This window comes from Ailuropoda melanoleuca, chromosome 13, assembly GCF_002007445.2.
Source record: "Ailuropoda melanoleuca isolate Jingjing chromosome 13, ASM200744v2, whole genome shotgun sequence".
NCBI classification, from domain to species: Eukaryota; Metazoa; Chordata; class Mammalia; order Carnivora; family Ursidae; genus Ailuropoda; species Ailuropoda melanoleuca.
The window spans coordinates 28,153,491-28,168,834 of NC_048230.1; the positions used below are offsets into that span (position 1 = coordinate 28,153,491).

The following is a 15,344-nucleotide window of genomic DNA, read 5'->3' on the forward strand; positions in this document are numbered from 1 at the left end:
CGCGCCCCGGCCCTTGCGCGCCGCTGAGCCGAGCCCGCACCGCCGCCGCCCGCCGCTGCCCGGCTCGCCCCCCCCCACCCCGGTCCCCCAGGCCCGGAGCCGCGTCCCCGGTCCCCCGGAAAGCTGGATTTCCGAGGCTGGAGGCGCCTGGCCGACTGGGTGGGGACCACCATGGGCAACGCGGCCGGCAGCGCGGAGCAGCCCGCGGGCCCCGCCGCGCCGTCCCCCAAGCAGCCCGCGCCGCCCAAGCAGCCGATGCCTGCGGCACGAGAGCTGGAGGAGAGGTTTAACCGGGTTCTGGTGAGTGTGACCCGCCGCTGGCTCCCCCGCTGGGCGCGGGCGGGGGGCTACCGGGGCTCGGCACGCGTCCCCGCCCCCGGGGGCTCGGGTACCGCTTGGAGATCCCCGGGCCAGTGGCTGCCCCTACAAGGGGTGGGAGTGACAGTGGCTTCTTTCAGAGTGACTTAGCACTCTCCCCCCAAAACTTTCTTCTGCAGTCGCCCAGTCTGCCTCCCCAAGACACCCCCTTCCCCGGGGCGCTCCTGGGTCTAAAGGTCTAAAGGAAAATGTCCTGCGAGGAAGTTGGGCGCCCAGCACGCAGGGGGGGTCCTGGGGCATCCCCTTCCGCCCTGGGCTCAGGCCCAGCCACAGGGCGCAGGTTGAAGCATCTGCTTGTGTCTCAGCGCCAAAGATGGAAGGGTTACATTTTACTGTCCTAGGAGCTGAAGACCGAGTTCAGGTGTTTGCTCCTGATTCGTTGGTGCCTGGGCTGCTGGGCGCTGGGTCCTCAGATCCCGCAGAGGGAGTGTCTGTTTCTCTCACCCTCTGCATGTGCAGGAGAGATGGCCTGTGGGTCCTTATCTTGGGCCTTTCCTCCAGCCACTGAAGGGATTAAGGTTAGGAGGGGTGGGGTCAGGATGGGTTGGTCACTCTGGCTTGGGGTGGTGCTGAATTCTGGAAACCCCTGGCCCCTCTCCTTCCCCACTATCACCTGCTGGAGGAATTGGGGGGCTTGGGGACTAGGCCCCTGGGGAGAGAGCCATCAGCTCATCAGCTTGGCCTGAGCCTGGAAGCAGTCAGGATGTGTTTGGAGAGGGGCTCCAGAGTAAAATAGGGCTCCCTAAGACCTGGTGGGAGGCAGAAGTAGGGAGGGGAAGGGCCACTCATTCTCACTTCCCTCTCCCTACCTCAACCCTGTCCCAGACTCCCTTCTCTAACTAATTGCCTGGTGGCCTGTCTGTTGTCAGCTCCCTTGCTGGACTCTGGGTAACAGGCGAATGAGGCCGTGCTTTTTCCCAGGGGGCACTTTGCAGCCTAAGCAGGCTGGCACTGCAGGTCTGAGGGTGGGGGCCCAAGGGAGGCTCAGGCAGTCAGGTCTGAGGGTGGGGGCCCAGGGGAGGCACAGGCAGTAGAGGAATGCTGACCTGTGGCAGTGCTCAGTTCTTTGTCCCCTCCACCTCCTTGACATCATTTCCCCTCCCTTGGCCAGTCATTGGGCAGTCCTCGCCAGATCCTCTGCATGGCCCCTCATGAGAGTTCCTAGACACCTTGGCGGCCCCCTTCCCAGAAGGAAGGCTAGGAGGGGTTTGGAGGAGTTATCGGGTGGTGTGGGGGTCTGGTCTATCCTTGTGAAGAAGACACCTTGCTTGATTAGGGGAGAGGGAGGGACTCTGAAGGACACCTCACACCAGGCTAGGCCCTGATTACCCCATCTCTCCACCTGCTTTCCTTTCCCCAAACCCATGGCCTGGCAAAGCTGAGCTGAGCTGAGCAGATGGGGGAGGGGGGGAGAATGAGGAGAGACAGTCTCTGGGGAACCATCTGGGGAGCCCGAGTTGATGGTGGAGCTCTGGACCCCTGCCAGCGTGATGGGGGGTGGTTATGGGTCTGTCTTTCCCTCCAAGTGTGTGTCTGTGGACAGGGGTGGGACAGGCCGTCAGGGTGAAGTGCGGGCCCCAGTCTGTTATGTACACACTGGTGGGGAAGAGCTGTGTGAATAATTCAGACCAGTGGAAAATCCAAAAGTCAAATGGTGAGGTTCTGATGCATGTGTAGTTCTTGACTGCCCTGCTTGTGTTTTGGCCTTAGCTCTGATTGGCTGAGTCTGAGGCTAAACGCCACTGGGAGTCCCTGAGTACCGGGGTGTGGAGGGCGGTGGAGGGCGGAGGCCCAGAGCCCGGTCTTAGAGGGTGTCTTGGTGGAGAAAGCAGCGGTAGCTGGATAGAAATTTAGGGCAGCAGCACCCACTGGGGCTCAGCTTTCCACCCCAGCCCACAGGAACCCTGGTGTGTTTATAATTGGCCTTCTTTCTGGGGAGGGATCAGCCTGTCCCTTGTCCTGTGTGAGCAGAACACACCCCACCCAAGGTCGCTTGGCTAAGAACTTGGCTCCCCTCACTCCCCACCAACAGGGGCATGAGCCCCGCCCTGGGGTGACAGCCTTGGCCCCTGCCTGCAGCTGCCTGGGCTAAGTATTTGGCTAAACCCACAGGCCTGGCAAGCAATATCGCAGGGCGCGTCTCTATCAGAGCCCTGCTTCCGTGGCCAGAGCGGAGTCCTGTTCTTAGTGAGTGTCTAAGAGAAGAGCCTCAGAATGCTGAGAGTGATGGGTCCACCACCCGCCAGGAATCCCTGAGCCTTGATGGCAAAAGCATAGTACCTTGGGATATTGTCACAGGGCCTCAGGGGAGCTTCTCCTACTGCTTAATCGCAGCCCTTTGGTCCCTGGTGGGGAGTAGGATCCTGAGACCCAAAACCTTGGCTCCTGGCTGTGGGACCCATCTGGGGGGTGAAGGGCGCCCCCACCAACACCTACAGCCAGATAGGAGATGGCAATACTCCCCCCTGCCCCCCACCGCCATGGCCTTTCTCCCGTGCAGGGGTGGGGGGTGGGGGGTTAATTTTCTAAGGAAGCTGTGAGAGAGAGGGGTGCCCCTGCTTAAAATGGGGGTGGGGAGGCAGAGCAGGTTGAGCCAGGGTTTCCTGCTGCTTCCTTAGCAACAGTGGAGGAGCCATGGCTGCCCAGCGACACGGGCCTGCTGTGATGGTGGGAAAACCGGCCCGCCAGACTCGGAGCTCTCGCCTCTCCTATGCCGCCGTGCCCAAGGCTCGTGTCTTCCTTGCAGACCTTCCCCTGTAAAGGTTGGGGTTTGGGATGACAAGGCACTCTTTCCAGGCCTTTCAGAAGTTCCCTGCTTACGGCCAGGCATAGGACAGTCCTGATCTGGCTGGTCAGGGAGGAGCCTGTGACCTGGGGACCAAGGGACCAAGGGAAGGTGCCCCGGGTGTGGTGCTTGAGTCCGAGGGTGAGGCTGATCTGCATGGAGGCCGAACCATTGGAAGAGGAGTTTGCCTGCTGGGGCCTAGCCCCCCTGGGCTGCCCTTAGCCTGTGCCCCGGGAGGTAGACATCTGGGGAGGTGGTGTGGGGAGGTCGGGACGGCCTCACGCAGGGTGTGGATCGTGGAGGCCCTTTTCAGCTGGACCCCTTCCCTGAGCAGCAGAAGGAGACTCCATCAGGCTGGCCAGCGCCCTCCTCCGGGGCGCGGCAGATGCAGTTCGGGGACGTGTAGCTGTAGGGGTGCTCAGGCCCTGGACCTCTCATCTCTGGGGTGTCTTACATGGAGGATCCCAATGGGGCTGCGTCCATGAGGACAGATGTTGGGCTGGGCAGGTACCAGGGGTGACGTTCTTCAGGCAGGGCTGGCACACGCTGACCCTGGAAACCCAGGGATGTGGTAGGCATGATTCACAGGGACTTCTGGAGCCAGTTGGCAAAGAGCTGGGTGAGACGGGCAGGAGCAGGTGGGGCCGCTCTGGGGGCTACCTCTGCATTTTTCCTGGGAGCTCGGAGCCCTGGAAGGTGGCTCAGGACTTCCCGCCTCTAAGAGGGGCAAGGGTTACTTGGGGGAAAAGGCTGAGTTGCTTCCTGAGCTTTGAGGTCATTATGTTGGGGGATTGGGTTTTGTCTTTGCCACTTACTACCTGGGTGACCTTGAGCAAGTTACTTAACCTCTCTGAACTTCAATTTTCCCCATGGGTAGAAAGAGAATGCTACCGGCAGAGGCCGGTCTCCTAGGAGTGTTGAAAGACTAAGTAGAGTTTGCCTGACACAGAGCAAGCGCTCCAGAAACTCTCCCCGACTGTGAGGAAGGGGATGATGTTGGAGCGGATAGGGCCCGCTCCATATTGGAGGCCTTCTAGGCCCTTCTAGACTGTGCTTTTCCCCTCTTCCCACCTCCATTACCGACACCCACCAAGGGTGCCAACGTCAGCCATCACAGGCCAGGCTGCCCTCGCTGCCATCACACAGGTCAGCAACAGTGGGGCCTAGACCGAAAACTGCCTGGTGGCCGGAAACCACGAGAGGGAGGGCCCACCTCTCCTGGAGGGTGGGGCAGTGGCGATGCTAACGGTAGCTGTGTGCACATGGGGAGGGGGTGGGGAGGCCTCCACTTCCCTCTGAGAGACGGTGCGCTTGGGGGGGGGGTTCCCCAGTGAGTAAGAGCTCAGTGTGGGCAACAACAGGAAGCGTAGGGTGCTGGGTGGCAGGAAATGGGGCTGGCTGTTTCTGGTTCCTCGGATGGGGGAGACCGGGGCCAGGCTGTCTGCAGAAGACCCCTGGGGGTTCGGGACCCACATTTCTCATGGCCCTCGGAGAGAAGGAAACTGAGTCTTCTTACCAGCTTGCCAGCTGGGTCAGCTTGGGCAAGCAACTTAATTGCTCCGTGCCTCAATTTCCCATTTGTGAAATGGGGATTGTCATAGTATTTCCTGTGTAAGCTTCTTTTTGAGGTTTAAATGAGTCAGGAGATAGAAAATATTCAGAATGGCACTTAGCACAGAGTGGATGTTTGGGGGGTATTTAGTATTGTTGCTGTAATTCTACCACCTGCTTTGATTGTCTGGGCGGTGCCCGCTGCCCTGGCTCCCACCTGGCTTGCCCTTGTCCCTGCCATGGGGACCCTTCAACACTGATGGGAGAAGCTGTGAGCTTTTTGGGGCTCTCAGCACCTAATCCTGGGGCCAGTCATGCCAGAGTCCTCCTCTGAGTCTGGGATTGCCTATAACTGCCCCCAGAAAATCTATATACTGAAATTTTAAAAACGTGGACAAAATGGATTGTTTTCCGAGATGCACTGAGAGCTCTAAAACCAAGGTTGAGGCCATGGAAAGGTGGGTGGAGGGAAGATGGACAGGGAGTGGGGGCTGGGGGGCACTCCCTGGCTTCTGGGCCCATCAGGCTGTGGAGGCCCTGTAGGGCTGGTCTGAGACTGGGCTTGGTACCCAAGCTCAAGGGCATTCTGGGACTCAAAGGGCCAGACGTCATGAGGAGAGGGTGGGCAGGTGGGTTGGGACATAGTCTGAGCTCAGGCTGAAAGTGAAACTGGAAGGTGTGGCTGTGTCCAGATGCAGACGGAGCCCCTCAGTGTCCAGGGAGACCTCTCCAGATGTCAGCACGCGGGGGAGAGTGGGCCGAGGCAGTGCTTGCAAGGGGCTGGTCCTGGGGGAGCGAGGCTGGAGAGGGAGGGACAGGGGTGGGGGGAGAAGGATCCCCACACAGTCTAACAGAAAGTTTGGGGAATCGGCTCCTTTTCTTGGCCACATCCTCAAAGATGGATCTTTTCTCCCTCTTCCTCTGACCCAAAGCCAGGGAAAGGGGAGCTGAAGGGTCAGTTCATTTTTGGCCAAGCCTTGGAGACAGGTCGGTTGGCTCTGGCCGTTTTCAAAACCTTCTGCTCATCACACCGGCCCTCACCCTGGGGTCCGCAGTGGACTCCTCCCACCCCCCAATCTGGGAAACCCCTCTTCACAGTGTGCCTCACTGGAGAATTATTACATCAAGACACAGCTTCTCACTGGGTATTTCCAGGAGCTCTGGGAACCGCGAGGCAGAAGACAAGTGTGCCTATTTTATGGAGGGGGAGACTGAGGCTCAAGGAGACAGAGAAGTCGTCAGGCTAGGTGGGCCCAGAAGCTGGAACTCCTGAATCCAGCCCGGCTTCTTCCTTCCCCCACATCCCCTCGCAGGAGGCAAGGGTTTCTCCCTCCCCCCGCCCCCCACACCTGGATTTCCCTGTCCTTTCCTGTCCCACATGAGCGCTGTGAGCCAAGCTTCGACTTGTCTCCCAGCCCCCAACCCTACGGTACTTCCTCCTTGCCCAGGGCCCTGGGTCTGGGGTCTGCAGCCGTTTTCCAGGAGGGTGTCACTCCACCCTGAGTGAGTGGCATCCTTGGGTTCCTCTCGCGCTCCTTAGGGTACCCGTCCCCTCGGTGGGCACAGCCGAGGAACAGCTGCTAATTAGTGCTCAGCGCTGTCAGAGCTATTTTGGATTCCGGAGCCTAAATTTAGCCCGTCTGGCAGGCTGGCATGTAGCCTCGGGGGCTTGAGCATGCCCAGGTGGGGAAGGGGCAAAGGCGTGGCCTGCACTCCACCACGGTTGGGACAGGTCGACCCCGGAGCAGAGGCCTCCCCCTCCCCGGTAATAACCATGGGGCGGCCCCGGGGAAGTGGGCCTGGGTGCCGGTTCAGAGTCCGCTCTGGGCTCAAAGCCAGCCTGACTCCCCCCCTTCCTGGCTTGGTAACCTTGGGCAGGTCATTAAACTGATCTGTCCTTACCCCTGTAAGATGGGACCAATGGTGCCAAGGGTGGTGGTGAGGGTGTCCCCTGCGTGGAGGGATCAGAGCAGTGCCGGGCACCGTAAGCATCCAGGCAGAGCTGGCCACCACATTTATTGGGGACATTATTAGCATTAGTTGCAGCCTCTAGAAGGGCCACTGGGGCCATTCCAGGAACCAGACAGGTCCCTGGGGTAGGGGAGGGCTCGGAAAGGCCCATGTCAGGAAGCGGCTGTCCCCTGGAAGGCTCAGTTGCTGGGGCTCAGCCACCCCCCTCAGCCCTCTTCACCCCCCTTCCCTGCCACCCCCTCTCTCCTCCGAGTCGACCACCGCTCCAGTTTCCCTGACATTGGCAGCTGTCCCGCTCCCTCCTTCCCCCTGAGCCTTGCCCTGCTCTGCCCTGCCCCACCCTGGGTCTCTGCGGGGTGGGGATGGGTCAGGAGAGACCAAGGAGAGAGAGAGACAGGGACAGAGAACGAGAGACCGGTCCAGGGAGGCCTTCCCCTCAGCTCCAAGGGCCCTTCCTGGGCAGTCTGTCCTGTGGTGGCAGGAGCCATACAAGCGGCCTGGGGGAGGACAGCAGATGAGACAGCAGCAGTTTCCTTAATCCAGGGGCTCACTTTCGCAATGGGGAGAAGAATGACGTAGCCCCGTCCCCAGCTGGCCTGGGGGGCCCGGTGTGTAGGCGGTGTCACCTCTCAAGTGGGGCGCCCGCCGGAAAGCTTGGGCAATGGGGGCTGAGAGCACCCAGCTTCCGGTTGTCTGGGACTGACCTAAGGCAGTGATTTTTTTGGGGTGAGGTCTGGCCAGAGCCCCAGAACCAGGCCCAGCACCCCAGAGAGGAAGCTGGCTGCAGAGCCTCGGGTGGGTGTGGCCCCCTCTGTGCTCCAGCTGTGGCCTCCTCTCAGGCCCATGTGACTGAGGTTGTGCAGTGAGCGTCCAGAGCTGGTGACAGGGGCCTTTTGATCCCTGGGGACTCCCACACCCCCAGCGGGACGGAACTCCTTGAGGGCAGGAGCTGTCTTTTGGGGCCTGACGCACAGTAGACCCTCTTTTAGCCTGGGGTTTACTGAATTGGGGTAGACTGGCGTCGTCTTCTGTGTCTGTTAGGAAGACCCGCCAAGTTCAGGGGGGCCAGGGATGCCCTGGCACGCGGCAGGACCCTATACCTGCTCTGTGAGGGAGAAGCTTGGCAGGCACGGCTGTGGCTGGGGGCGGAGGACCAGGCAGAACAATGCTGACCTTTCTTAGCTCCCGAGGGGAGTCCCAGCCTGGGCCCCCAGCACCACAGACCCAGCATGTCGGCTGCTGGGCCCAGTTCCTGTGGCTGGATGACCTTCCCCAGGAATCCCCCTGCCCCTGCAGTGATACGCCTGCTTGGAATTCCCTGCCTGTCTGACATGCTCCCTTGGCTTATCTCTGTCTCCTGCTTCCAGAAGTGATGAGGAGGGAGGGGGCTGGAGCGGGATGAGGAGGAGACGGCTGTTGCCATCCTGGCAAGAGGTTTCCTGGTGTTCGTGAGGCACTGGTGCCCTGGGCCGGGACCGCATGCAGGCCCCGTGCTGTCTGGGGGCACGCGGGAGTGGGGCGCAGTGGGGCCTGGCTGGAGATGTATCCCGCCCAAATGGAAGAAGAGATTGTACCCTCTTATTGCACATGGGGACGTGAGTCCAGGGGTGCTGGAGGTCCCAGGAAGTTAGGCTGAGAACCCGTGCTCTTACCATCATGGCAGACGCGCCACGGAGGTGGTGTATGGATGACGGAGCCCAGGCCCTGGGGGTCAGGCCGACTCAGGGTCAAATCCCGGTGTCGCTTTCTACCTTCGGGCCAAGGGAAAGGTGCTCTTCCTCTGGGCTTGGTTTTCTCACTGGCTGATGCTACTTATCTCCCAGGGAGAGAGGGTGACAGGGATTCATGTGGGTGACAGATCTCCCAGGGAGCTGACCCCTCGTGGCTCCGCTGGAAATGCCCCTGTCTTGCGTCTCACGTTGGGGCCCCAGGCTCCGGGTCATTACCTTGTCCTCCCCTCCCCAGAACTGCATGAACTTGCCCCCGGACAAAGTGCAGCTGCTGAGCCAGTATGACAACGAGAAGAAGTGGGAGCTCATTTGTGACCAGGTGGGTACCAGGCCCCTTCCGGCGTCAGGGTGCCCTGCCCTGGCCAGGCTGGGGCCGGCAGGAGAGGGGGCACTGCCGCGCGGCCCGGAGGGCCAAGACCCTGCCCAGAGGCCTGTGTAGCATCTGCAGAGACTCTCAAGTCTCCTTCTCTTGGACGCGGGCCCCTCTGGGGACCTTATGAGTTGCTCGCAGGGCTGGGTCTGCCCTCTGAAGAGCTGGCGGGGGGCTAGTGCGGGGCGCTGGTCAGTCCAGCTGCACCGTGTCACCATCCTCCTTGCCGAGCTTCTTGGAGCAGCCTCTGTTGACCCTCCAGCTCCGGGCTGGGGAGGAGAGGGGGCAACCCCAGGGTTGGGCCTCTTTGACCCCATGGAGGTGAGGAGGAAGGGGCAGGATCCCTGTCCTTCTGTTCCTTGGGCCCAGAGGAGCTACTGTCGACCCAGCAAGAACCCAAAGGTAACCAGTTCCCAGGAGGCAGAACAAGAACTAGGAGCCCTGGCTCCGGTACTCGATCAGACCCCTGGGTTGGTTTGGCACCTTCCTGGCTCACTGGGGGCCCCTGCCTCTCCTGCGTCTAGGGCTGCTGTCCCTGGTAGCAGGGAAGACCCCCCTCCTGCTGTTGGGCCAGGGTGGGGCCTGGCTGCTGCAGTCATTCAGTGAGGGAGGGAGGCTGGGGGTGGGGAGTTGGGGAGCAAGGAGCCTCCCCTGGGAGCCAGGGCTGGGCCTTCGGCTCCTGCTAATGGACCGGAATGGGATGAGCCTGGGGGGGAAAGGTGGGGCTGTTGAGGCAGGGCGAGGAGCTGCTTCCAGAGGCTTTGGGGCTGTGGTGGGTCCCTGCCACTTGGCCTGGCATCTCAGGTGGGGGGCTTAAAGGCCTGGGAGAAGTGGGAGGCTGAGGGGGGTGGCTGGGCGTACCTGAGGGATCTGGGTTGGGAAGGATGGGAGCTCCTATGGGTAGGGACCCTCTGCTGTGGCCCCTGCTTCTTTGTGTGAGTGGCTGTTGGAGCCCCGGGTGGGGCAAGGGACTTAGGAGTTGCTTGGTTGAGGACGGAAGATGAGCGCACACAGGTCCCCACCAGCACCGGTGACCGGGACAGATGGGGAAGGGGCCCTCAGCCTGTTCTTCCTCCCTGGACTCCCAGCTCTGGGCTGGTGTGTGGCCTGGGGAGGGCAGGGGCCTGGGAAGATGCCACCTACTGGCAGGTCTGAGTCCCCTCCCCGCCCCCGCCATGGGGGGGGTGCGTGGCAGTAGTGACACCTCCAAACTCCCCCTCAGGACTGCGCTAGGGCTGTGGCTCCTGAGGCCATCTGGGAGTGAAGATCCGGGACTGGGGTCTTTTCAAGTGGCCCGGTGGGTGGTTTGGTTAGATCTTTGGTATTTAGAAGGGGTCTTAAGATAGCCTGGAACCTGGGGTCAGAGCTGAGGATGGGAGTCTGGGGCAAGGGCTGGGGTAGCTCTGGCTGGTTCCCTGTACACCCCATTCCATCTCCCCAGGAGCGGTTTCAAGTCAAGAACCCTCCCACCGCCTATATCCAGAAGCTGAAGAGCTACCTGGAGACTGGTGGGGTCAGCCGCAAGGTAGCGACGGACTGGATGTCTAACCTGGGGGTATATGTCTCCCCCTTCTTCTCTGTCCCTTCCCCCCGCACCCTCCAAGCTCTAGGCAGCTAGAGTAACTGTGTGAATGAACTTTTTGGTGGCCTTTGTGGGTATGTGTATGAATGTGCGTGCATAGTTTTAGGGGACGAAGGGAACCCTGGGCAGGTGTTGTACAGCCCCAGCTGCAGACGCGTACGCCGGTCACTCGTGTCACCATGCGGCGTGTGCACGCGTGCACACTGTGGCCGGCCGTGGATGTGTGTACTACGTGTGTGCCTTTGAGTCCACATGTGGTTGTGAGTGTGTGAGTGTGTGTGTGGGTGGGTGTACCCTGTGGGTCCATGTAGGGATGTACGGGTGTCATCTCTGTGTGCCCGGGGTGCTGGTGTGTGGGTGCACGTGTGTGTGTGTGTGTGTGTGTGTGTGTGTATAGCCAGGGTATTCATATTTAAGTGTGTGGGGCTGTGTCTGGATGTGTGTGTGTGTGTGTGTGTGCGCGCCCTGCTCGTCTGTGTATGGGGCCATGTGTAGCCCGAGATGCTTATTGTGCCCCGGCAGGCAGGCGTGTGGAGGTGGTGGGGGAGGCTGAGCGTGAAAGGCCAGTCGTGGTGGGGGGAGGGGCAGGGACCGCCTCCGGGCTCCTGCGGGAGGCCCCGGGCTTCACCCACCAGACTCTCTCGTTCTCGGTCCCCAGTTTAAGAGGCGAGTTCAGGAGTCCACACAGGTGCTGCGGGAGCTGGAGATCTCCCTGCGGACAAACCACATTGGGTGAGCAAGGGCTCCCATGTCCCTCTTGGGGGCCTGGAGAGCTCTGCCCCCAGGCGGCTCCTGGGGCTTCCCCTTGCTACTCCCTCGTCACCCCCCCCCCAACGGATGTGTCTGAGGGCCCCTCTGGGTTGTTCCCTGCCCCCTCTCTGGCCTCCCCTCTGCCCTGGGTCCTACCTGAGCCCCCTAGCACCCTCTAGCCTCACTGGGTATTCTGAGGTGTGGCTGGCTGGTGTCTTCCCTGGGGGATGGGAAGCCCCGGGCCCTGGCCGAGCCTGCTCTGTGCCCATTCTGGGCAGGACCGCCCTCCTGGCTGGGACTCAGGGAGCCCTGTGGCCTGCAGGTGGGTGGAGGAGTTCCTCAACGAGGAGAACCGAGGCCTGGATGTGCTCCTTGAGTACCTGGCCTTTGCCCAGTGCTCCGTCACGTAAGCCCCCTGCCCCGGCCCTCACCCTGCGCCACAGAGCCCTGGTCCTTGCTTCCCTGTACCTCGCCCACTCCTCCGGCTGCGTCCAAGGGTGCTGCCCAGAGCCTACCCTGGGCTCACGTACACCAGCCCCGTGTGTTGGGTGACGCCCCTTCCTCAGGGCCAGCATGGATAGGGAGGGACCTGGCCTGGGGTGGCCAGCTGGGACCTGGGCAGCTTACTCTTCTGTTCTGTCATTCCCTGGCCCCCTCCTCTGCCTGGCACAGTGCCGAGAACAGCCCCTGATCTCTCCCCTCAGCATCCCCCTCCCCACGCTAACCCCTGCAGGTATGACATGGAGAACGCAGACAACGGGGTCCCCGGCTCAGAGAAGAGCAAGCCCTTGGAGCAGTCAGTGGAAGATCTCAGCAAGGGGCCGCCCTCGTCCTTGCCTCTGCAGCCCAAGAGCCGCCACCTGACCATCAAGTATGTGGGTCCCCTTTCAGGGTGGCAGGGGGAATAGAGGATTCACCCCTAGACTGCGCTGCACCCTGCCAGCCCCACCCCAGGCCCTTGGGGGTGGTGGGAGGGGCAGCCTGGCATTGGGGATCACAGTAAGGGCCTCAAGCCGGGCTTGGGAGATGGACGTGTTAAGAGGCCTTCCAGGGATAGGCACCTAGAAACTGGAATCTGGGTGGGTCTGGGATAAGGAAGGTGTTTCTGGGTTGGTGAGACCTCCTTTGTACCGGTCTAACCCCTTCTTCTTTCCTGTGCGGCCTCCAGGTGCCCCCCTTCTCCCCGGTACGTAGCCACCTGAGGGCAGGTGCATGCCTGGTTGGCTCCCTGGGTGGGGGTGGGGTGGGTGTTCAGCTGACACCCCTGGGTTCACCTGCTGTGGATAGGCCACCCCACCCTAATGCAGGACATCCTGCTGGGAGGTGGGGAGAGGGAAGGAGACAGCCCTGGAACCTCATGTGGACCCCCATCTTCTATCCTTCCAACTCCATATTAAGCCCCAAACTCTCACAATATGTTTCTTTGTTTGCTCATTCATTCATTCATATAACAAATATTTTTTAGCATTTCCTATGTATCAGGCTTGGTGGCAGGTGATCAGGAGACAGATCACCCTGCCCTTGGGAGCCCTTGGTCTACAAGGGGACAGTGGTTGATAGGCTACCATGGAGGTGTAACCGGGAAGTCTGAGAGGGGAGGTGGCTACTTCCTGGGGCATCAGGAAGGTTTTCTGGAAGATGGAGCACTGGAACTATGTGTTGCAGATGGATGCAGGCTTTACAGGCAGTGATGGGGACAGGGAGGGGCATTCCAGGTGGAAGGAACAGCATGAGCAAAGACTCAGGCATATCTGAGCAATGACGGGAGGACAATGTGATGTGACAGATGGAAGGAGGAGGTGGGGCTTCCCAGGGTTGTTGGAAACGTGATCGAATTGTCAAGAGGCACTGATCGGAAGTCATGATTGGCAGTTCTGCGACAATGAAAAAAATCACGTATTTTTTAGCAAAGAATTATCAAGGATACTCATAGCACTTACCTTATATCAGGCAGTATTCTAAAGTCATTCCATAGTCCTCCAAACCCTATCAGGAAGGTAGTATTATTACCATTGCTATTTTACAAGTGAGGAAACTGAGGCACAGGGTGATTAAGTGAACTTGCCTAGTAAGTGGGGAGCTGGGATTTGAACCAAGGCAGTCTGAATTCAGAGTTGGCCTTTCAAGATGGCAGATAAGTCCAGGAGGCTGGGAGCGCCACCTTGTGGAGAGCATTTCCATGGTGTTCTCCAAGCTTCGGCAGTCTTCCCGCTATAGGCTGTCTACCCCCGCCACAAAGCAGCCCTTTTTGATGCCAGGCTGCTGTTAAGGGTCTTTGCCTTCCTGACCCCCTCCGTACCCCCTTGCAGCAAGCCAGGCCCGAGGCCGAGGGCCCAGGAAGCCTCCTGCCCTCAGCTGGCCCCCTTGGTTGGGTGGATGGGAATCAACGGCCTAACGTTCCAGAAGTGCCTTCTGAAGGGGGGGGGGGTGGGAAGCCGGGTGTAGGGCTCTGACCCTGCTGCCTGCTCCCCGCCCCACCCAGGCTGACCCCTGCCCACAGCAGGAAGGCCCTGCGGAACTCGCGCATCGTGAGCCAGAAGGACGACGTCCACGTGTGCATCATGTGCTTGCGCGCCATCATGAACTACCAGGTTGGGCAGCAGGCGTGAGGCGGGGGGGCTGGGCCTGTCCTCACTGGGGGGCTGCCTAAGCCGCTGAGCTTCAGGGACCCCGGGACCCCCCGACCATGTTCCCCACTGGAGAGCCCCGGGTCTTGAGGCTAAGGAGGCTCGAGGGGAAGCCCAGAGTGCCGCCCCCTCCTTCCTGGCGGGGTCTTCTGGAGTGCCCCGGACATGACTGGGGGCACGGACATGCCTCATGGGGGGACCTAGGCACACCCACCAAGGAGGGCTGAGCGCAGCACCCTCAGGGACAGCCGCCGCTCTGGGTGACTTTGTTCGGAGGAGGGGCTGGTGTGGCCCGTCCTCCTTCACTCAGCAGGCCTTTGAGAACTCAGGTGTCCGAGGTGCTGAATCCTGACACTGGCTTTCGAACCAAGTTATTTATTTATTTATTTAATTTTTGGAACAAAGTTATTTAAAAAGAGGAGCCAGGCTTTGGCAGCCACAGAAGAGGCTGTGGTTGGCTATGAAGAACTTCCCAAGCTTGAGGGCAGTGAGAGACCAGAAGGCAATGGCACCTGCCAGTGCCTGAGGTGCCAGGCAGGACGGTGCTGGCAGTCCTGGGGGTTTGCCTGGAGGAGCTGACCTTTCCTCTCTCCCCAGTCCGGCTTCAGCCTGGTCATGACGCATCCAGCCTGTGTCAATGAGATTGCTCTGAGCCTCAACAACAAGAGCCCCAGGTGAGGCCCGGGCCCCCTTCTCCACATCTAGATTCTCCTGCCACTTCACCCCTTGCCCACTCTGCTCCCCAGTTCTCAGGACTACTGCCCAGGCTCTCCCACCGCTACTCCCGATCAGCGGCCCTCCCTGGCCTCCCCCAGCCAGGCCCACCCCCACCCTTGCTGCGGGGCCTGCTTTCAAGGGATAAACTGGCCCCCCTGTCCCCAGAACCAAGGCTCTGGTGCTGGAGCTGCTGGCGGCTGTGTGCCTGGTGCGAGGAGGGCATGACATCATCCTGGCGGCCTTTGACAACTTCAAGGAGGTACTGAAGTCCCACCCCCACCCCCACACAGGTGCTTGCTCTCTAGTGCTGCTTGGAGTCCTACTGTTGGCAGTTGTGGCCTCTGCTGGGGGCAGCTGGGAGTGTTGGGTGGGCATTTGGGGAGCACAGGGTGGGGATAATCTGGGGTGGGGAAGCTTTAAAGGGCAGGTGCCAGGTCACGTAGGGGCACTGCCTGGGGTCAGCGACAACTATGGGGACCTGCTGAACCTCTAAGCTTCAGCTTGGCTAGATCCTAACTGGACTTGGTCCGTGCATCTCAGAGTTGCACACATACACCCCTGCTGACTCTGGCTAAGTAGATGCGTGAAAATACGACACATAACATGGGACATGGTCATTCATTCCCTTAATAATATTTGCTGAGTGCCAACTATGTGTCAGGCACACAGTGGGAGCTTGGGATACATCCGTGAGCCAGAGGAACAAAGAAGGCAGGGGAGGACAGATAATAAACAATATACTAAATGAGCAGATTATATAATGTGTCTGAAAATGGCGGATGGTCTGAGGAACAAGTCCAGGCCGCTGGAGGGGCTGGAGGAATGGGTCACAGGGTGGGCAGGGAGGCCTCATGGGGATGGTGAAGTTTGAGGAAGGCTGTCA

At 60.4% G+C, this 15,344-nt stretch overlaps 1 protein-coding gene across 8 annotated transcripts in view; it reads left to right on the forward strand.

Annotated features, from left to right (window-relative positions):
• Window positions 1–6: 6 nt before the first annotated feature.
• The window catches only part of FMNL1 (formin like 1), a 24,763-nt gene continuing 9,425 nt past the window's right edge, over window positions 7–15,344 (forward strand). For 2 of the 8 annotated variants that reach the window (XM_034641227.1, XM_034641225.1), the window contains exons 1-10: window positions 7–300; window positions 8,651–8,734; window positions 10,227–10,340; window positions 11,026–11,099; window positions 11,440–11,523; window positions 11,851–11,988; window positions 12,286–12,303; window positions 13,600–13,708; window positions 14,342–14,418; window positions 14,627–14,720. In XM_034641227.1, the coding sequence (XP_034497118.1) occupies window positions 172–300; window positions 8,651–8,734; window positions 10,227–10,340; window positions 11,026–11,099; window positions 11,440–11,523; window positions 11,851–11,988; window positions 12,286–12,303; window positions 13,600–13,708; window positions 14,342–14,418; window positions 14,627–14,720 (921 nt within the window). In that variant the 5' untranslated portion in view covers window positions 7–171. Of the gene's footprint in view, window positions 301–768; window positions 897–8,650; window positions 8,735–10,226; window positions 10,341–11,025; window positions 11,100–11,439; window positions 11,524–11,850; window positions 11,989–12,285; window positions 12,304–13,599; window positions 13,709–14,341; window positions 14,419–14,626; window positions 14,721–15,344 lie in introns of those variants that run through there. The other 6 variants (XM_034641232.1, XM_034641228.1, XM_034641231.1 and 3 more) reach the window with 4 other exon arrangements.